This window comes from Apis florea, unplaced genomic scaffold (assembly GCF_048593485.1).
Source record: "Apis florea isolate Af1SG1 unplaced genomic scaffold, ASM4859348v1 contig_1789_pilon, whole genome shotgun sequence".
Lineage (NCBI taxonomy): Eukaryota > Metazoa > Arthropoda > Insecta > Hymenoptera > Apidae > Apis > Apis florea.
In genome coordinates, this window is record NW_028256481.1 from 3553201 (window position 1) to 3575913 (window position 22713).

At 21.7% G+C, this 22713-nt stretch overlaps 3 protein-coding genes and 2 long non-coding RNA genes across 8 annotated transcripts; 3 read left to right on the plus strand and 2 right to left on the minus strand.

The window, feature by feature from the left end:
• Window positions 1-406: 406 nt before the first annotated feature.
• LOC100868230 (serine/threonine-protein kinase SIK3) lies at window positions 407-6282 on the minus strand. Of its 2 annotated transcripts, XM_003698371.4 has the most exons (14): window positions 6243-6282; window positions 5812-6065; window positions 4761-5057; window positions 4481-4651; window positions 4217-4340; window positions 4015-4135; window positions 3691-3928; window positions 3284-3605; window positions 3081-3214; window positions 2837-2993; window positions 2114-2254; window positions 1743-1964; window positions 1442-1635; window positions 407-1231 (listed from the first exon to the last, which is right to left on the minus strand). In XM_003698371.4, exons 2-14 carry the CDS (start codon window positions 5962-5964, stop codon window positions 728-730), a joined length of 2778 nt encoding a protein of 925 aa, XP_003698419.1. In that variant the 5' UTR covers window positions 5965-6065; window positions 6243-6282; the 3' UTR covers window positions 407-727. The 2 variants fall into 2 exon arrangements, with proteins under 2 accessions (XP_003698419.1, XP_012348731.1); XM_012493277.3 differs by lacking the exon at window positions 2114-2254.
• On the plus strand, window positions 6282-8710 carry Zip102B (Zinc/iron regulated transporter-related protein 102B). 2 transcript variants are annotated; one of them, XM_031919739.2, is made up of 5 exons: window positions 6282-6926; window positions 7019-7198; window positions 7640-7866; window positions 7963-8097; window positions 8183-8710. In XM_031919739.2, exons 3-5 carry the CDS (start codon window positions 7690-7692, stop codon window positions 8429-8431), a joined length of 561 nt encoding a protein of 186 aa, XP_031775599.1. In that variant the 5' UTR covers window positions 6282-6926; window positions 7019-7198; window positions 7640-7689; the 3' UTR covers window positions 8432-8710. The 2 variants fall into 2 exon arrangements, with proteins under 2 accessions (XP_031775599.1, XP_003698418.1); XM_003698370.4 differs by having other exon boundaries at window positions 6297-6926; window positions 7072-7198.
• A 468-nt stretch (window positions 8711-9178) lies between these two features.
• Window positions 9179-14532, plus strand: Lkb1 (Lkb1/serine/threonine kinase 11). Of its 2 annotated transcripts, XM_086909930.1 has the most exons (7): window positions 9179-10022; window positions 11123-11243; window positions 11721-11906; window positions 12073-12209; window positions 12356-12699; window positions 13635-13760; window positions 14080-14532. In XM_086909930.1, exons 1-6 carry the CDS (start codon window positions 9679-9681, stop codon window positions 13709-13711), a joined length of 1209 nt encoding a protein of 402 aa, XP_086766056.1. In that variant the 5' UTR covers window positions 9179-9678; the 3' UTR covers window positions 13712-13760; window positions 14080-14532. The 2 variants fall into 2 exon arrangements, with proteins under 2 accessions (XP_086766056.1, XP_003698416.1); XM_003698368.4 differs by lacking the exon at window positions 13635-13760.
• Window positions 14533-14817: 285 nt separating this feature from the next.
• On the minus strand, window positions 14818-21970 carry LOC147658737 (uncharacterized). The gene is made up of 2 exons (XR_015292532.1): window positions 21591-21970; window positions 14818-15760 (listed from the first exon to the last, which is right to left on the minus strand). It is a non-coding gene; the product is annotated as an uncharacterized LOC147658737 (long non-coding RNA).
• On the plus strand, window positions 18711-19332 carry LOC147658738 (uncharacterized). Its single transcript, XR_015292533.1, has 2 exons — window positions 18711-18838; window positions 18964-19332. It is a non-coding gene; the product is annotated as an uncharacterized LOC147658738 (long non-coding RNA).
• Window positions 21971-22713: the final 743 nt, after the last annotated feature.

Here is a 22713-nt window from a genome sequence, read left to right on the forward strand (position 1 = left end):
CTAATAATATTAAAAAAAAAAAAAAATTACTATACTATAAAATGAATATCTACAAATATGAAATACACATTATGAAATTAAAATTGCAATGGTAATCGATTAAATATAGTAAATTTCATATAAAACATTTCCATTACATTAGAAAGACATATATATCGTGAAAATGCTTACATTTTGCCATCTAATTCGGTACAAAAGACGCTTTTTTTTTATCTAAGCTAAAAAGGGCACCTGATGATAATTTGAACAGTAAAATATGAATTTATTACCTACAATCTTCTAATATGAAGACAAATATTCTACAAAAAGGAATGGTGTGTGATGTACATTAACGATTAAAGTTTCATGAAAAACGTCCAGATTTGTTAATACTTAGATTATTTAAAAATAGCAGAACATCGTCTTATTTGCACAAAAGCATGTATATTTGTACACTTTTTAAAGTCTTAATAATAAGACTTTAAAAAATTATATTTTTGTTCTAGCTTTATATTATGCACAAGTTCTTTTTTTTTTTCAATTTTATAAGTCAGAACGAAAAAAACAAGAAAAAAATATCGAGAAATGTAGCACACTGAATGTTACATGAATGTATCAATGTAAAGAATGGTATGCTTAAAGTACCGCTCGTATTATGCAGCATGCATGTGCAATACTGTAATGAGTGGTGTATGTGGCACCAGGAATGTAATGTAACGAAAAACATTATATTATGTGCTGGTTGTCGTCAAACAGTAATACACGAGATCAGCTGCTGACAAAGTTGACTGTATTGTAATTGGTCCCCACTAATTCTTCGCATCTTAATGCCTTTTACTTCCTTTTCTTCAGATTCACATACTCTAAGTTCAATTTGAACACCACCTGGATATTCTAAACTAAGGCCACCCCCTTTTACTTCTTCTCTAGAGAAGATAAATCCTTTTGGAGGGGCTCTTGCGTCTATAATTTGTTTTACACGGCCTAATATAGCTTCGGAATTTAATCTACTTGATTCATCTGATAATGTAACTTCAACTTCTGTAGGTATTGATGTATTCAATGGCCTACCAATGCCACGTGTGATACTAGGTCTTGATGGATCACACGGTTCAGAAATAATAAAGCTGGGAAGAGGATTGTAATGAGGTAACGTATCTTCGAGTGAATCAGGCGATGGAGATGGTGAAGGTGAACAACTAATAAGTGTTACTTGTCCTCCAAGATCTGTTACAGATATCTGAGGCGGTACCTAAAATAAATAAATAAATAATATTATATATTATAGCACTTATAAATAAATATATTATATTTAATATATATGTATTATAATATAATATTATAATTATATGATTAATAATATAATGATATACTATTAATCATTTTAACAATAATATTTTTAATAGAAAATCATTAAATAATAAATCAATATAATAATAAGATTGATGTTTAAATTATTTACTCTTGGTATTTCCACAGGATGTTCTTCTTGAATCATATCTAATGCTGGACTGTTACTAGGTGAATAACTAACTGGTGTGGTAGCTGGTGATCTGTGATGCCTTAATGGACTCAAATCTAATGGTGTTGCTGGGGGTTGTGTTGGAGTACCATGAACTATACTACCCTGTACTGCTGTAGTTAAGCCACTTAAACCTATTAATGAAGTTATACTATATTATATTAATAGTTTTTATAAAATTTTATATATCAAATTTACATATATATGTAATATATAAATTATATTATAAAATGAGAAATACCTTGTGTGATTGCTGCTACTCCTCTTTCATGCACAGGAGATCCAGGAATACTTGCAGGACTATGCGATGGAGATGCTAACCTTTGTAATTGTTGATATTCTTGTTGAAGTGCCTGAATTCCAGGTCCAGGTGGACCCGAACCTTCGGATGCTCTCCGAACAGGTGAATATCTTTCTGTAGAAACATGAGTGCTTGGTTCCTTGTATGAATCTCTATTACCTACTAAAAGCAATAAAATAAAATAATATATATTATTTAAATATTACAAATATAAATTATATATTTATGTATATATATAACTATGCTAATAAAGATATACAATAATTTAATTTTCTATTTGTACAAAATCCAAAGAACCACACAAAAATTACCAGTGCTAGTATGATACAATGAAGTCTTCCTATGATGTGGAAGTGTAGATCCTCTAAGATGTGTCGGTATATATAGTCGTGATGGGAGGTAAGCTCTATTCATCCTAGCTTCCACTTCCATTACCATTTCCGGATTTATAACTACATGCATATTACCAACCAACGAGGCATGGTAGTGCAGTGGATACAAAAAAACCATGCAAAATCAAAAATAAAATCAAATGAAATACCATAAAAAATACATTGCAAATGAAGTGCACATATGTATTGTGTACAAATTTAAAATATAACTATTATTCAAATATATTTACATATAGCATGAGACAATATTATATATATTAATATTATAATAATATATAATGATAATACTAATATTGTATAATACTATAATATTAATTATTAAATATTATACAATAGTTATAATATTTATAATATAAAAATATTAACATTATATTGATAAATTTCGTCTTTTAAGAACATTTATCATGCAATATTTCACTATTTAAAAACAATAAAAAAAAAACAATATGCAAATATTGCAAAAGCAAAAATATAAACAAGGCACAATAATACTTACAGCTTACAAATGAAGAAATATAATAAGCTTTTAAACTAATTAATATAGCAAATCATTATAATCAACTTTCATTGAGATAAAACATATTGTAATAAAGTGCATTGATTGTGTGCACACGAATACTTGAAAAACATAATCCACAATACCTGGTCTTTGCATGACGGCAGTAAGACCACTTCGTCTTCTTCTATCACTACCTCCACTTCCACTTCCACTATTATTATTTGTATCACCATTGCCACTATTAACTCCTACATTTAATGACTGAGCACATGGTACAAGAGTTGGACTTCCACTTTGCATCTGAATAGAATATAAACAAATTAATTGTATTTCTAATTAACTATTTTATAAATATTTAATAATTTATATAATATATATTTTTCTTACAGGTTGCAAATGTTCTCTACTGCCAGGTTGACTCCATCCTCCATCTTCAGCACCACCAGAATTACTACCATGTTGTTGATAGAAGACATGAAGATTAGCTCCACCATCTGAAGCTCTTCTTCCAAAACTCCCAGCTGTAATTAATCAAATATTGTTATTAAAAACCAAAATGATTTATTAAAATAATATATACTATTACTTACTTGCTCCCATCACAGGAGGAGGTTTTAACAAATGTTGATCTTTGATTTGAAAGTTTTGAGGAGGTTGATGTTGAACCAAAGGAAGATTTAAAGGCAAATTTGTGTGAGGTAACACTTGAGGATCAGTATTATTACATTGTAATATAGGAAGCAGTCGCAATGCTGGATCGCCTGATGTGTGATTATAGCTATAAGGATATGATGGTGGCTGATGTGCAGTATCACCAGGTCCAACTGTGTGTCTTCTGGTTGTATGATAAGGTGTACCAGGTGTAAGTTGCATTCCACTTCTTTCTTCTGTTTCTGCTTCTGTATCACCAAACTTTTCAAAAAGAAATAAAAGAATATAATTTTGAAGAATATTTTATTATTTAAAGAGAAAAAAGAAAAGAAAATTTAATATGTACCTTTTCTAGTTGATGTGCTCCATCAGGAGCATAATCTCCCGGTATACTTTGAATACTAGGTAAACTAGGCATTGTTGGTTCTAACCGGTCAACAAGAAGATTATATATTGCTGACACATGATCAAATGCATTTCCTTGAACTGCTTTTAATAATGTTTCTGCACTAAGACCTGGTAATCTTAACATATTTTCTATCACTACCTGATTTATTTGAGGTGGCACATTTTCAGGATTACACCTAAGCATATATAATGAAATACTCATAGAATCTTTCCTATATATTTATTGTAAATATGATTCATATTATTAGTATTTATACATTACCCTCCTGGTTCAGGTTCTGTTACACCATCTCCACCCATCCAAGAATGTGCTAAAATTTGTGAGATACTTAAACGTCGTTCTGGTTCTACTACTAACATATGTCTAATTAATTTTTCACATTCTACAAGAAATTAATATGTTAGTAAAATATACATATAAAATATAATGCCATATAATAAATTAAAATTTGTATATTTTTTACCTGCAGACATAAAAAATGGTATTCTAAATTTCCCTGAGATTACTACAGAACGTAATAATTGCATTGTAGGTCCATCAAATGGTAATGCACCACAAACCAATACATACAAAACAACACCTAGACTCTAAAAAAATAAATATATTTCAATCATATTTCAATATTATTAATTTTTTTTGAATAATTTATTATTTTAATAATAATAATATCCCCATACATGCACACGCATGCATACACGCACACACACATTATAAGTTAATCACATACCCATACATCAGCTCTTGGACCATCATAGTGTTTTCCTTCAAAAATTTCTGGAGCAGCATATGGTGGTGAACCACACCAAGTGTTAAGTGGAACACCTGGAGTATATTCATTACTAAATCCAAAATCTGCAAGTTTTATATTATTGTCTGCATCAAGTAATAAATTCTCAGCCTGGAATAATAATGTATATAATTATTTATAATGTATAAATATTAACTATTTTTTTTAATTTTTTATAAATTTTTTAAATATTAAAAAAATACATTTTAGATAATTAAACCTTAAGATCTCGATGAACAACTCTCTGTTGGTGAAGATAACGAACAGCAAGAACAATTTGACGGAAAATTCTTCTTGCTTCTGGTTCTGGCATTCTCCCATTTCGTACAAGATGATCAAATATTTCTCCTCCAGGAGCATATTCAGTAACTAAATATATCATTTTCTCTGTTTCCATTACTTGATATAATCTTATAATATGTGGATGTCTTAATCGTTTCATTATATGTACTTCACGAAAAATTTTGGCTAGATTTTCTTCATTTAATTTTGTTTTATCTATTATTTTAATAGCAACCTATAAAAAGAATATATTTATTGCAAATTTATATTTTTTAAGAAATATATATGATTAAATTAAATTGGATTATAAAAAAAAAATACTTAATATATGTTTTATGTAATTAATTTTTTATCTTAAGGAACTTCAAGTATATTATAAACATAACAATATATATCATTTGTTAATAAAAAATATTTATAAATTTTTCAAAGTACATAAATGATCACTAAAAAAAAGTTATATTTTTTCATATAATTTGTATTTTATTATAAAAATAAATTGCATAATTATATCAAAGAACTAATCAATTTTCAATATTAAATTTATTTGATTTAATTACTATATAAAAATAAAAAAACATAAAAAGAAAAAACAAAGAAAAATAAATGTAAAAAAAAAAAAATACTACATGTAGATAGAAATTGAATTAATAAATTTTTATGAAGATTAATAAAAATTTATATTTTTATTTTGCAATGATTAAATCTAATATTAAATCTATTATCATTAATAATGATTTGAAAAATTATTATAATGAACATATTTCAATCGATGTAATAGTATCTGTTGGTAACATCGGTCCATGAAACATTCTTTGAAGTTATAAATTTTCTTCATATAATGACATATGATACATTATTATTTTATAAAAAGCTCTTATAATGTATAAAATATGATATAATTTATATGTCCACGTTGTTATTCAAAGATATAACGACAAAATGACGAGTTTCATGTTTGTGAGAAAAATACTTTAACAATGCCTTACCTTCGATTTAGTTACAACGTGAGTGGCCATTTTAACAACGGCAAAATTTCCCTTGCCAATAGTTTTTTCCAATTCGTAATAACCGACACGAATAAGTTTGTTGACAGAAAATTCTTGCGAAACCTCATTGTGCGACGTCGTCGCGGATGCCATTTTTTAATCACTTGTCTCACTCAACTCGTTACCAATCACTTACTGCTTAGTACATTAATATTTCCGCTAGAGGTGCCACGATTCATCGACATCTCTGCCATCTAGTAAAATAGTTTAAATTAAAAAATTAAAAGAAATTAACTATTATTATGAAAAAATTATAATAAAAATCCCGTAAATGATGTTTCGAATGAAATTATTAATAGTATAAAATAAACAAAATCTACAAAAAAATGCATTAATTCTCTTTAATTATTGATTAAGCATTGTTTGTTTACCTTTTTATACAGTCACGAGATAAATCTTACGCCATCTGTACAAATAAATATTATCCATGAAAATTAGTATATATAGATTTGAGTTCATTGATCTTTTTCGCTTAAATTTCGAAAGCATAGAACATATCATTCTTAGAGTGTATTCATTTAACATCTAACATCTTTATATAAATGAAAACTATAACTTCTTTCTTAAATAAATCAATAATTTTCTCATTAAAAAATATTTACTTTTAAATAATTTTTTATATTGATAGAAATATTAATATTATTTTTGAATGAAAGAAATCAATAAATTTCATTATGACATATTTTTTTATATATATAATTTTTTTTCTTTTATGTCATAATATAGGTTGCTGTCATATTGTTACTATACTCACAGTATTCACCGCGAAATTGCTACGTAGACGAAAACAGATTGTTGAACGTTGTCAGAAAGTGCAATTTAGCTAAAATGCAATAATAAAAAAATTGAATTGTTTCAATAAATATAATATAACTGATTATTTAATATTAAATAACAATGAGAAAATAATATTTGAACAAAGTAAATACTTTTTATTTATTTGAAAAACATCTCAAAAAATGGAAGAAAGTACAGTTTTATGGATGCTTTCATTGGTAATGTTAATTGGTTCCTGTATAACTGGATCTTTACCATTAGTCATGAATTTATCTGAGGTAATCTCCTTTTCATTTGACGATAGATGAAAAGACAATTTTTTTATCTATCATTTTCTATGATTGTCATATACTTAAACTACTGATTACAGATTCTACAAAGAACTCCATGATCATGAACATCATGAACCTTTAATCTTTCTAGGATAAATTACAACTGGTTTCAATACTTGGTGCTGGACTTCTTGTAGGCACTGCACTAGCTGTGATTATACCTGAAGGTATAAGAGCATTGTTTACTGGTGGAAATAATAATGATCAAGGAGTTTACAGTTAGTATTTTATAATATATTATTTTATAATTATATTATAATGTACTTTATATTTTTTTTTATATTTAAATTTATATAATTCAATTGTATTTTTAAATTGCTATGAACTTTTTATTTTATACTTAAAACAAATTTTTTTGGATTTTATTATTTTAAAATATATAAATGAATCTTTCATTTAATTTATTGAAGAAATATTTATTAATTATTATTATAGAATTAATATAAAATTTGATAAATGTATTAACAAGATTAGTGAATTAAAAAAATATATATATTTTTCATATTTTAATTTTATATGGAACAATCTTTATATATAATCAATTTTAGTAATAAAATTAATATTTAATTTAAAATAAAATATTTAAAAAATCTCTATTAATTCAAATTTAATTTGATTTTATTTAAATATAATTTAATATTTTTGATTTTTGTTTTTAGGTGATCCTCATTCTTTAATAGGTATTAGTTTAATACTTGGTTTTGTATTTATGTTACTGATTGATCAGTGTTCAGCTAGAAGAAGTGGAGTGAGAGAAAGGAGTGTTACTGCTACTTTAGGTCTTGTAGTTCATGCAGCTGCTGATGGAGTGGCATTAGGAGCTGCTGCAACTACATCACAAGCTGATGTAGAATTAATTGTTTTTTTAGCAATAATGTTACATAAAGTAAGTAAAATAAATTGAATATCATTTTGTATCTAAGAATAAGAATGTTACCGGGATTTAAAATATTAAATGAATAAATCAAAAAAAATTTTACAGGCACCTGCAGCATTTGGTCTAGTATCATTTTTATTACATGAAGGAGTAGATAGAAAAAAAATTGGTAGACATCTTTTAGTATTTTCTTTAGCTGCTCCTTGTCTTGCTCTTGTAACATATTTTGGTATTGGGAAGGTAAATTATTTCAAAGTTAAATAAATCAATAAAGTATTTCATAACTTTTGAAATACTAAAATAAAATTAATATATTTTTTTATAGGAAGGAAAAGAAACACTTAGTAATGTAAATGCAACTGGAGTAGCAATGTTATTTAGTGCAGGTACATTTTTATATGTTGCAACTGTGCATGTTCTACCAGAACTAATGACAAGAACTAATAGCAACTATACTCATCTACCAACTACCGAAAATGTTGCAGTGTCTTCTGGACTCAAAGTTAAAGAAATATTAGTTCTAGTATTAGGCTCTTTTTTACCTGCATTAATTACAACTGGACATCATCATTGACAAAATTTCATACAGAAAATATACCTGTTTTTTTATTATGTGTAATTTAAAATGTCCCTTTCATTAAAGAGTATAATATTTTAATATATTCCATGATTTTTTTTTTATAAAATCATGAAATGACAATTAAAAAATTTATTAATTATAATATCTGTTTTGAGAGATATACTTTTATGTACTGTAAATAATTATAGAAAGAGCATATCACAATTATTATATATTTGTATAAATTTAATGATAAAAACGTGATATAAAGTTATATAATATAAACATTTTAAATAAGTTTTTATTTTTTAATGAAATTTCGTAATTATATTACTTATAGATAATTTTTTAATATAAAAAATAAATTAAACATCCTTTTTTATCCTATTTCATATTGTTTCATATTATATATATGCTCTAAAGATTTTTTAAAACATCAAATAAAAAATAAAAAAGATATTTCATACCTTATAATAATTTAAAAAAGACTTCATATTGTAATTTAATAGTACCTGATTAGATAGTGTAATATGATATAATATGAATATAAACCTAACAGTGTTAAAATTAGAGGATTTTATTTTATTTATTAAAATTTATATTATTAAAATTTATATTATTAAAAATTTATATTTTTAATTCTTATGAAAGAAATTATAAAAATTTTTTACATAAAATCATTTAATTTTTATAAAAATACATTTTTATGTAACTATATTTCATTTCATAAGCAAAAATTTAAATAATTAAAGAATAAAATTTTATTTATTTCATCATTTACATTTGTATATATAAAATTATTTATAAAAATATAACAATTTTTAATAAATATAATATAATCTATTTTTAATAATATAAATATAATATTAATATGATATATAGATATATATTTTTTGTACGAGGAATTTTTTTTTTAACTAATATGCTTAACATTACTAAAATAGACTAAAATACATTTAATTTTTTTTTAAATATAGCTAGGAAAGAAAAATATATCTAAATATTTATAAAAAAAATTTGTATAAATACATGAAATGCAAAATTCGATAGATAAATTTAGCGAAATATTTTCGAATTTAAGCGCTAATATAGTTGATATGTATGTGTATACGTTCAGGAATTGAAATGATGATCGTGTCTTTTATTATCACAAGCCGTGGTAGAATATACAGCTGTAATTCACAACAATGGTGGTGCCGGTCGTGTTTTAGGTTAAAGTTGTGTGGTTTTCAGTAATTTTAGTCTAATTAGTATTATAAAAAATGGACAATAGAATCACAATATGTGATCCAGATGAAGAAGAAATTAATAATGAAATATTCCGAGATATCGAACCAGTCACGTGGATCAACGATGATCCGACCTATGATTTGGATGAGATCAACATGTTCTTCCATAGGGTGGATTCAGATCAGATTATATATGAAGAAAAAAAGAAGAAATGTAAATTTATCGGTAAATATGTTATGGGTGATGTTCTTGGTGAAGGTAGTTACGGAAAGGTGAAAGAAGTGCTGGACTCAGAGACACTTTGTCGAAGAGCCGTGAAAATCTTAAAAAGGAAGAAACTTCGTAGAATCCCAAATGGAGAGCTTAACGTTCAACGGTACGATAAACAAATTTTAACATTTTTTTTATATTTTTACATTTTCTAATTATTAGATAAAGTAGACAACAAAACCTTTCTATATATTCTTAACTTATTCAATTGTATGGATATGGTATCACATAATTTATGTTATATTGATATTACTATACCCAAATAAAGAAAAAAATTACTCTTATAGTATTTATATTGATCTAATAAAAATGAATATAAAAATTAAAATAACAATATTATTTAAGACAGATGATATAAGACGATGACAAAAGATAATTCTATATATAAAAATGAGTTAAAAAAAAAGTTTTTTTCATTTAAGACTTTATTTTCAAATAAATCAAATTTAAACAATTTTTAAATACAAATGAATTTAATTAATTTCTAATTAAATATTATTGATTATTGAATATACAAATTATTGATAAAAGCTTATTGTCTATGTATATGAAAACAAAAAAATATAAAATGCAATTTCATTCTTTAAAATAAAATTCTCATTTTTTAAAAAATTGAAATTAAATTTATATGAAGAAGTAATAAGATATTCACATACTGAATTTTCAATTTAAATTATTTTAAAACATAGTTTTTAAATGAATTAATTTTATTTTGCATTTTTCCTTTATTTTGTTATTATATAGAACAACTTTTTGTCAATTATCTATTTAATTAGAAATTAATCAAATTCATATATATTTAATAAATTTTCAAATTCGATTTTTTCAAAAATAAAATCTCAGATAAAAAAATGTCTTTTCAACTCATTTTTCATATAGATTTATATTATATTTATCTGTATTCATCTTGAGATATTTTGTATATACAACATAAATAAACATCTACATAATTAGAATCTGAAAATATTTTATTATTTATAATTAATTTAAGATATATAACAAAACAAAGCTTTATTATTATTCTTAATATTTATTTAGTAAAAATTAAAATTATTTAAATTTGATTTTTCTCTTTATAATGTACATAACATTAAAAAAAAAGAAAAAATAAGTTATATGGATTTATAAGAGTAAAAATTTTTTTTATGTCATATATTTAATTACTTTCTAGAATTCTAAATGTTATTTATTCACATTCATTAACAGGGAGATAAGACTATTAAGGATATTAAAACATAAGAATGTAATTAACCTTGTAGATGTTTTATATAATGATGAAAAGGAGAAGATGTACCTAGTTATGGAATTTTGTGTATGTGGATTACAGGTAAAGTTTAAAAACCTTACATGGTTTATTTTAGAATGTGTTATACACATATATCTTTAAATAAATTGATCATGTTTAAAGTTTCAGATGCAATATATATATATATATATATATATATATATATATATAATAATTAATTCAACATTTCTGAATATTTATATTTTAATAAAAATTTATAAACTTCTCATCTTTTGTCGTAACAATATTTAAAAGTTAATTACAAGATTTATCTTATATATTTAATATAAGAGTAAAAAAGATAGTTTTAAAATTAGACAATATAAAAAAAAATGTTAATATATTAATTTAATTATTTTCATACAATATGCTTTTTATAATTTAACATAACAATTTCATATACTTTATAAGAATCTATTATTTTATAATTATATAAGATGATATTATAAATTTTACAAATAATTAAAACCTGCATGAAATTAACAACAATTAGATTTCTATTTATTAGATTTTTTGCAGGATATGTTGGGAAGTACACCTCTCAAGAAGCTTCCAATTTGGCAAGCACATGACTATTTCTGTCAGTTATTGGATGGTTTAGAATACCTCTACAGTAAAGGGATAGTACATAAAGATATAAAACCAGGGAATTTATTATTAGCTTTAGATGGTACCTTGAAGATTAGTGATTTTGGAGTTGCAGAGGTATATATGTGTATATATATATATATATATGATAATTAATGAATTTCTTTTATTTTATTTAATTATAATATAATTTTTTAAGTTAAATATTTAGAATTAACAAACTATTAAAATTTATATTAATAAAAGAAATGATAAAATATTCTGTAATATTTAATATTATTAGGCATTAGACATGTTTTCTGAAGATGATACATGTAAAATGGGACAAGGTTCACCAGCATTTCAGCCTCCTGAAATTGCAAATGGCTGTGAAACATTTTCTGGTTTTAAAGTAGACATATGGAGCAGTGGAGTTACATTGTAAGTATATCTTTTTTTATAAATTAGTTTTATTTTTATAATTTAAAGAATTATTACAAAAAAGTTTAGTTTACAAATTGAATTTTAATTATTATAAAATAAAAATTTCATTATATATTTTTAATAAAGTTATAAATATTTCACAGATACAATATAACTACAGGTCAATATCCTTTTCAAGGCGATAATATTTATAAATTATATGAAAATATTGGAAAAGGTGAATACTCTATACCTGAAGAAGTCGAAGAACCTTTAAAATCTCTTATACAAGGAATGTTACAAAAAGATGCAGATAAAAGATTTACTTTGCAACAAGTTAAAAAACATCCATGGACTATATGCAGGCATCCTAAAACACAAGAAGAAGTACCCATACCTCCTCTTAAAGGGCATAAATGGCATAGTATGACCGTACTACCGTACCTGATGGAGTATCATTACGGAAGTGACGACAATCCTATGTATTATACTGAACATCAACTAAATGGTATGTTTGTTTTATATTACTTTGCATTATGTTACATGTTATTATATTTATGTATTAAAGCTTAATTTTTGTTGCTATAATATTTATATTAATTTGTATATTCACACCTAACAGAAAGGTAAGATAAACTTGCATGCACAAAAACACTAATTAAAAAAATATTATAAAAATATAAATAAATCATATATTATTTATTGTGGCTTAATATAGAGGATGTTAATGTATTTGTCAAAACATTTTTTAAGAATTGATTCTAAAAAGTAAAGCAAATACATAAATTAATATAAATAGATATTAATTTATTTTTTAAATTATAAGGAAATAAATTACATTAGATGAAATAAGACAAACAGAATAAGACAACAATATAACAGAGATAAAATTATCTCATTCTATTTTTATTTTGTTCATTAACACAAATTTAAATTACTTGTAACTTAATCAACTAAATCTTAATTTACATTTTTATATATCAATTTATATATATTTTTTTTTATTTATATATATCAATTTTTGTATTTGTTTTCGCCTTTATAATCAATTCTCCAAAGATATTCCATGAATATATTAATATCCTATATTATAGCTCAGAAGCAGTATTTTTAAAGTGGTTTGATAATTACATTATTTTATAACTAAATTAATAATCTTATCTATTAAAATCATTTTATAATTGTATTTTAATAAAATTAGCATTGATATTTATATTTTATTTATTTATAAAAATTAAATTACATAATTTGTATAAATTATTTTAAGTAAAGATAATAAATATTATTATTAAAAATTTGTTAAAAATTTCCTTTTTTTATATATTATTAGAAAAAAGATTTTATTGAAGAAAAAATACATTATATTATTTATATTACAGTATAAATTATAATTATAATTAAAGTAAATAAACACTTGAATAAAATACAGCTTTTGCTTTTCAGATTCTAAACGGAATAGTGAACAATCTTTTTCAAATCGACTACTAGTATTCTTATCAAAGACATGCACCATTCTGTAACAATGACACGTTTATATCTACCTATGATGTTGCGAGCTGACAAAAACGGGTACTCTCTATATAGTGTATACCCAGTTTTACCTTTCTCCTTCCTTCCTTTTTACATTTTATAACACACATCTAAATTTATATTAATTATGGTATTGAAATTTTTAACTCATTAATATTTAGAATAGCCTTCTGTTATTAGCTTCTGCAATGTGTCATGCATATTTTAAATTATGTGTAGTAATATTGCAAAAACAGTCTTGTTTTTTATATTGCACAATAGATTATAAAGTTATTATATTATTTATACATAAAATAGAATTAATCCTTATAATATAAATTTATAAACAGATTTTAAATAAATTTATTTTTTTGTTCAGAAGAAAAACGGCTTCAAGAAATGGACAAAATTAGTGAAGACCAAAAAACTACTTGGAATAGTAACAATAACAAACAAAATTCACATCAGAGTAAACGGAGATGGCGCAAACCAATTTCATGTATTAATGTTAAGAAATTTCCATCTTGTAAGCCATCGTGATTTAACTTGTTGTCATACTTATTTTTTATCATACATTTTACTGACTATGTCAGATATAAAGTTTCTCTGCAACGGAGATGACTGAAAATTTAATAAATATTAAAATATGCTAGAATAACTATCTAGCTACAGCTCGAATTGAGTATAAATTTAAATTAATTCAAAAACATTAAATGTAAACATTTGTGATATTAATATTAAATAGTCGTAGTAGATAATTCATTATGATTTATTAATTATGAGGTTAATAACTTGACATCCAAATAAAGTGATTTTCTTTCACGTGCCATAATGAAGTTACAATTATTAAGATATATGTTATTAAGTGTTCTTTTTGTATAACTTTTTTCTTTTCTCTCTTTTTTATCAACTTAAATGATAAAAAGATTGAAAAAGTAATACAAAAAATCATCAAATTATTTTGAATTCTATTTTTTAATCATCATGCTTTGCTCTATTACTTTTGTTTTATGAATTAGAAAAAACATGTTATTTCGAACAAAATTTGTGTGAGCTATTTTACTAACTTTGACGCTATTAAAATTTGTATTTTTTATTTTTTTGGTAAAACAGAAACTTTTGTTTATTAAACAGATTTATTTATATAATGCATTAACAAACTATTTCTAATACAAAAACTTTATGGTTGATGTTATGATGGAGGATAAAATAATTCAAACATACAAATATATATAAACAGAAACATATTAAATATATGTCACAAATATTATTTTAGATTGATAAAAAACTTTCCTCCAATATATATACATGTTAAAAATATTTTATATATAATTGTTATTTTAGAAAATATCTGTGTTTGTAGACTGCATATATATGATAGTATTATCATCGTAAGATGACTTGTAAACACTTAATGCAATTCTTGTAACATGACTTAATATAAAACAAACATCGATTCTTCTATATATGAGAATATTGAGAATTGTTTTACATAAATACTTATAATAGATATTATCAAAGCGTACTTGAATATCATTAAGGATAAATACAATGTATTGTTGATCTGTATGTTTACTTTTAAATTTCATATTAAATGATCCGTATTCATGCTTTAATATTACACCAAATATTATCAAAATTGGGTGTGATAAATTTAGCATGTAATAAATCTTTATACAGGAGCACATTATACACATACATATTTCAAGTATGAATTGTAAATCTATCAATTAAAAGATATAACCAGTTCAAGACATATGTATCTATTATGTATCTAATATGCTTCCACAAAAGAATAATTTATTTCATAAAAGATATATTAACAAAAATTTTGTCACATTAATAAAAAATATTTTTTTTAAATAAGCGAAGATCAATAATATTAATGTTTTTTTAAATATCGTCTGCGCAATTTATACAAAGATAAAATCATAATGAATTGTTATAACATTACCTATCATGTAAATTTGAAGAAGTTATAGAGAGAATATGAATATAAATTGTCCTCTCTCTCATTCTCTTTCCTTGATGGAATTAAGGTGCCTAAATACTGCCAAGTACTGAAAGCACATAAAAATAATTATATCTTTTGTGATTGTACATATTATAAACAATATAAAAAATTATATGTAATTATATTTAGTTACATGAAGAATGAACAAAGATGATAATTAAGAAGTAGAAATTTATATCAAATTTATGTGATAATATAATTTTGTTTTTTTGTTTAAACATTTTTTTTATTGTAAAATTTATTATATATGTTATTTTGAAAAAACATATGGGATATTAAATAAGAAATGTATAATAATAACTTTACTGTGAAATAGGAAACATTCGCTAATAACATCAAGTTTATAACGATTTTGTTAATTTACTTTGATTATTTCGTTATTTTATTTTTCAAACTAAAAATGTGCAAAATAAAATTAACAAAATTAGTAGATTTAACATACAAAAATATAAAAAAAAATATGTGCGTAATATTTTTATATCATAAGTATATTGTGTTCCTCAATATTTTTTCATGAATATATATATATATATATATATATATCTAAATTAAAATTATTATATTTCACTACTACAATTTTAAATTTTTTGCTTAATGTTAATTTGAAATGTTGATTAAGAGAAAAAAAAATTATTCAAAGTAATACAATAATTATTTAATTGATTTATTCAAATAATATATTATAAAATTCAAACTATATAAAATAATTTTTAAAAGAAATATAATTTATTTTTATTAATCATTTTAAATTGTTAATATTTTTTATAATAAATAATTGAAATTCAAATAAAATAAAGATTTAAATTACGATAAAAATATGACATACGCACAGTGGAATAAAATTGATAAAAAATCTAAATTACATCATTATAATTAAATATATTCTGTATATTTAAAAATTTATGTATATAATAACTAAAAATGATTGCACAGAATTATATATATTAATATAATTAGCTTGTAATTTTAAGTTGTAATATAATCGCATTTGTATTAAAATGATGTGGAAACAAAATAACAGTAATATCAAATAAGCAACATTGTATGCTTCATTTTTAATATTAAATTAAGTAAATGTTATATAATAATTATAAAAAATAATTTTTTTATTATAATATTCTAGATTTTATTTAATTTTTATACACATATTACTTACAATTATAAGTTTATTATTATAATATATATTAATACATATATACATAAATGTAAAGATATTATTATTATTATGGTGATGGTCTAAAAGTTTCATCATTTACTAGAAATGATTCATATTTATAAAATTATATATTTATATAATTTATAAATTTGTAGAATTTATAGTATTTACCAAATATAACAAAAAATTTAATAGCAATAGATTTTCTCATATAAATAATTAAATTATATAAGATAATTAATAGTAATTTAGAATTATTATTTTAAATAATTTGGAACTATAATAGCTAGAAAAAATTTTTTATGTAAAAATTATTTAATATAAAAATAATCATTATATAGTCATATCGAACTTCTAAAGAATTGCTTAAGAGATGTCATTTTTGTTCTTTTATGGCCATATTTTATATCATATTTTTATTTATTTTTTAATAGATTATTATTTTTAAGACGAATAAGAAAAGTTATAACACAAGATCAATCAAAACCACAATTAGATGATAAATTTATTTCTTTTTCAGATATGTTCGAAATAATGAATACTAGTATCAATAGAATCATTCTTGAACGATTCTATATTAATATTGTTGTAATAAGAATCGTAATAACAAACAATATTAAAATAAACATAATAATATTAGTATCAAGTAATCATTGTACAAAGCAATTATTGCAATAAGAATTGTAAGAACAAAAATAAGCATAGTGATTTAATATATACAAAATATATAAAAATAATATATATAATTATATAAGATATAAAAAATAACTATCATGGCCATTCTATATTTCTCGACTATTGAAGATTTATAAAAATGATAAGTAAAGATTTATAAAAAAATTTTTGCCGTAAAAATGACCTTGATATAGATTTTTAAGATTAAAGTTTTTTTATTGTATTAATATTTATTGCAAGAAACAAAATCGCAAATGAATTCTTTTAAAAAACAAATCTAAAATTTCATAAACTATTTTATTCAATATTTCTATATTTTTATTGAATTATTACAATATAGATAATATCTAATTGAAATATGTGAAAACTTAGTGATAATATCCAAAAGAAATATTAATTCGATGCAACTTAATTAAATCAATAATTTAATCAAATCAATTTTGATCAGAAATTAATATTATATCATCCTAATGCACATGAAAAATCACAGTGAAAGAAAAGCAAATCATTATTGCTCTCGTCAATGTAGTTCAGTGAGTAGAAAAAAATCATATACGTGTTTTATTATATTATTATATTAATCACATTAATTGATATTTGTTGATGAATTACATAAGTTGGAACGCAAATCACGCTTTTTAAAATATATATTATTCACAGAATCAAAAGAATAATAGAATTGGGACGTTTTGCTTTCAATTTATCATTTACTTTAATTTAATTTATTTAAACAGGAATCATTAAGATTTATAATATCGAACTGATTTTTTAGAACATTTAAATGAACTGTAATATTTTATATAATTATATTCGATGATATAGATGATATTATGTTTCTAATTTGTCAATCTTCGAAAAATATTTTAGATTATCAGAAACAAATTTACACCAAATATATGGTCTTTTTCTTCAAAATCTGTTAGACTTTTTTGAAAAGCATATTATAGTAGATTTAAGTCAATCTGATATTAGAAATCTCAGTGATTCCTGCTTAAACATTAAAATATTCTTGCAAAATATTCTTTAACTTAAATATTAGTCATTTCTTTAATTTTGACAATAATATAGGTTTCAAAAAGCATGTATTTATCAGCAAAAATCTTATTAAGTTATATGATTATTTAACTAAACACTATGTATATAATTTTTTCCTATTTATCGATGAGAGCAATGATGACCTGCTTCTCTTTTACTATGATTTCTGATGTGTGTGAAGTGATGTAATATTAATTTCTGATCAATAAATCATTGATTTAATTAATGAAAAATCATATTGAATTGATATTTTGTTTCGTAAGTGTTTCCTTCATAAATTTTCACATATTTAATGAAATAATGTGTAATGTATTCAATTGCATATTATGTATATTGTAATATCTTAATAAAATTATTGAATAAAATAGTTTACGAAATTTCAGATTCGTTTTTTAAAAGAATGGTTCATTGCGATTTTTACTTCTTGCAACGAATACTATATAATGCAATAAAAAATTTTGATCTTGAAAATCTGTATCAAAATCATTTTTACGATAACAATTTTTTATAAATCTTTATTGATCGAAAGATCGTAGATTATAGATCGTAATCGTAGAATTATGATAGTCATGATACTTATTATCTTATATGAAGCAATTATTTACATAAGTTAACTGATGTTATTTGTAATATATTTTCTTGTGTTATAAATGTTTGTATTCATCTTGTTATAAATTGTTATTTATTAAAAAACATAAGAATATTATATGCCATAAAAAAAAAATAAAAAATATAAAAAAAAATTAAGATAATTTTCATATCTTCATCTACTTTACTTTCATAAATTTTACTTACAAAAAGATTAATATGATCATACGATAACTATTTTTATTTTAATAATTTTTGGTTAAAAAAAAATTTTTTCTAGCTAACATAATTCCGAAGATATATAAGATAATTATATTACATCAAACTATATATATATATATATATATATATTTCAAATCAGAGATAAAATTATTTAATAATATGTACATAATAAATATATCTAAAAATATATATATGTATATAATAAATTGTGTATCCATAAAATAAATTATTTCAACAATATATGCAAAATTATTAATTTATATATTATTGTATTATATATATTATATATATATATAATATATATAATATTATTGAGTATATTATAATCAAAATAATTTTTATTTATTACCAATTAATAGAGAATACATAAAATATTTTATATATTCTATATATTTTTTATATAATTTCTCATTAGAAAATTAATAATAATATTACTAAAAATATATTTACATATATTGTTTTTGAAATAATTTTACTTTTAAAAAACATTAATTTATAGATTCTATAAACACCATGATAAAATATATATATACAATACATATAGAATTACAGTGAATAATAAAGTGATAAATATGTATTGTATGAATATATGTTACATACAAATATAGAAATAAAAAAAATTTTTTTAATAAATAAATTACTATAAAATATGTAATATATAATAAATTTTGCTAAAAAATTATTAAATTCATTGTTATAAATATTATTTGAAAAATATGTCATTAATATCAAATAAATTTATTTTATTGTAAATTATGAGAACAAATTAAAATTGAAAGAAACATTTCTCTGTTTTTTATAGAGATAAGTTTTATTTCTAAACAAATATAATAATTATATAATATGCATTTCATACATAATTATCATATCAAATATAAATTAAACTTTCAAAGTTTTTATAAAAGAAAAAAAAAGAAAATTTAAAATTAATATAATTATCTATTAATAATATTTAATCTTTTTAATTATCTAATTTAAAATATGAACTTATATTCTTATTTTTCTTGACTGCCACAGTTAAAATATTAAATTTTATGAAATATATAAATGTATAAATGAAGTAAATCAATAAAAATAATGAATTAAATTAATAAAATGAATATCATTCAGCAATTTTTTTTTATTAAACTTTGAATAAACTTTGAATAATTATCAATATATTCTTTACATCATTTTTTTAAAAATATTTTTTAAAATTAACAGATTAAAAACAAATTATCATAAAGAAAATAATAAAAAGTATAACTTAAAAAATGATAAATAATATGTTTAAGAAAAAATATAATGTTATTTAGAAAGATTATAAAGAAAGAAAAGAAGATCCAATCTATATACTTAAATATTTCTATGATATATATTTCTCATTAGAATTATTTCTGATTTTTTTCTACTAATATAAATTATGATAAATATTACATTATTTTCTAAATGATATTTAATAATTAATTTCTATATTATTTATATATTTCTATATATATAGATAATTTCAATTTCTATTCTTTCTAAAATTTTTATGATTTGAGATATTAAATCTTAATCTTTTGAAGTTTAAAAAAATTTTTTAATTTAATTTTTTATGCCAATAAATATTTTGGAGAAAAAAATTTTAAATATGATTTTTATATATTTAAATAAAAATTGATATTAATTTATGATAAAGACATGTCTATTATTGTTATTATTAATTATAAGTTAACATTATTATATATTATTACATATTATTAAATATTAATTTATAATTTGAATAATAATAATTATTAATTTGAAGTTTGAATAAGATACAATTTCAAAATGCAAAGATAAATTAGATATATAAGAATTTTATTAAATATTTACATATATTCAAAAATTCATTTAAAGGAATCTCAGAATTAAGATGCTTTGAAGAAATTGATAAAAGAATAAGTATAATAAATAAATTCATTAATTTCATGATTGTTAGACGAGATTCTAGATTTTAATATATAATATCACATTTTTATTTGACTAAACTAATTTTTAAAGAAGAGAAGAATAATATTATATGATTACTATAGCGCCTACCAGACATATATACATTTTCATTCGATACTAAATTGTGATTTTTATAATCACGACATTATTACAATTTTTATCGTTATTATATTATAATAGAATTTATTATTATATATTATATAATGTCACGAAAAATCTTGACATTTATTGTCATATGAAAATATACCTTAATGTGTGATATATGTAGCAATGCATCATGTTAGTCCTTCTCAATAACTTTTTCCCTTGCTACAAATGAAAATGTGATATCACGTAGTGAAAATTTTATCTAATAGCCATAGCTTATTCATATTATAGATTGTAAACAAATAAAACAGGTTTTATAAAAGAGATGCTGTTTATAATTACACGATGCAATGATATTAAAGAAAGAAGTAAAAATAATGTGATGTCAATGTGTTTTTCAAAAGAGAATTTTTATGACACGCTGTTTTAGATCGGATTGTCAAACGTAGATTTATAGAATCTGATATCATACTTTAATTGAAAATAATAAAGAGCGAAAAAACTAATTGAGAATGTAATTGCTATTATATGAAAACATATATATGTATGATAAATGCAAGAAAGCAATTATCTAGCAATGCAATAATTTTTTGTAATTTTGTATAAATATTTTGACATTTTAAAAATGTAATATGAATAACGAAAAAATAAAACCAAGAAAAAGAAAACCTATATGAATTCAAATATATGTAATATTTATTATGATAAAATAATTTTTATTTATTTTCTTTGAAATATTTTATTAATACATATATATTTTATATTAAGTATAAATATAAGGATTATTCCATATTAAATCGATAATTTTTTGACTCCGATATCTTGAATTCTGTTCAACTTGAAATATAATGTAATTCATGTTAAATTAGAGAATATTAAATCATCATTTTGTTTTATATTTATTTAAAAATTATAGGTTTTTAAATTTTGCGATTTTTATAAATTTTTATAAAATTATATTTGAATTTTCAACTTTGTTCGGTCTTTATATTTTCTCTTTCCTCTTTGAGAACAAAGAAATTCTGAATACTTGATCTGTAGAAAATAACAAATTAATTGCAAGCAATAATGCTTCTTCGGACCAATAATATATACAATTTCTTTAGAAAAGAAAAGAAAAGAAGAAAGAAATATTCACACAACAAAACAAATATATTGTTATTATTTTAAAAAATTTTTTATTAATTGAAATTAATAATGATATTAATATTTAAACAATTAGCTTTAATTTAATTTACAGTTGTTCATAAATAATAATTTATAAATTTTAAGAATTTAAGAAA

Coding starts and splice junctions, on each gene's coding strand:
- LOC100868230 (XM_003698371.4), bottom strand. CDS start 5,964: ATGGCATCCGCGACGACGTCGCACAATGAGGTTTCGCAAGAATTTTCT. Junction 5,058..5,811: donor ACGTTGTAACTAAATCGAAG/GTAAGGCATTGT, acceptor TTCTTTTTATAG/GTTGCTATTAAAATAATAGA. Junction 1,232..1,441: donor ATCCTGTGGAAATACCAAGA/GTAAATAATTTA, acceptor TATTTATTTTAG/GTACCGCCTCAGATATCTGT.
- Lkb1 (XM_003698368.4), top strand. CDS start 9,679: ATGGACAATAGAATCACAATATGTGATCCAGATGAAGAAGAAATTAAT. Junction 11,907..12,072: donor GTGATTTTGGAGTTGCAGAG/GTATATATGTGT, acceptor TAATATTATTAG/GCATTAGACATGTTTTCTGA. Junction 12,210..12,355: donor TGGAGCAGTGGAGTTACATT/GTAAGTATATCT, acceptor AATATTTCACAG/ATACAATATAACTACAGGTC.
- Zip102B (XM_003698370.4), top strand. CDS start 6,831: ATGGAAGAAAGTACAGTTTTATGGATGCTTTCATTGGTAATGTTAATT. Junction 7,199..7,639: donor TAATGATCAAGGAGTTTACA/GTTAGTATTTTA, acceptor TTTTGTTTTTAG/GTGATCCTCATTCTTTAATA. Junction 8,098..8,182: donor CATATTTTGGTATTGGGAAG/GTAAATTATTTC, acceptor ATTTTTTTATAG/GAAGGAAAAGAAACACTTAG.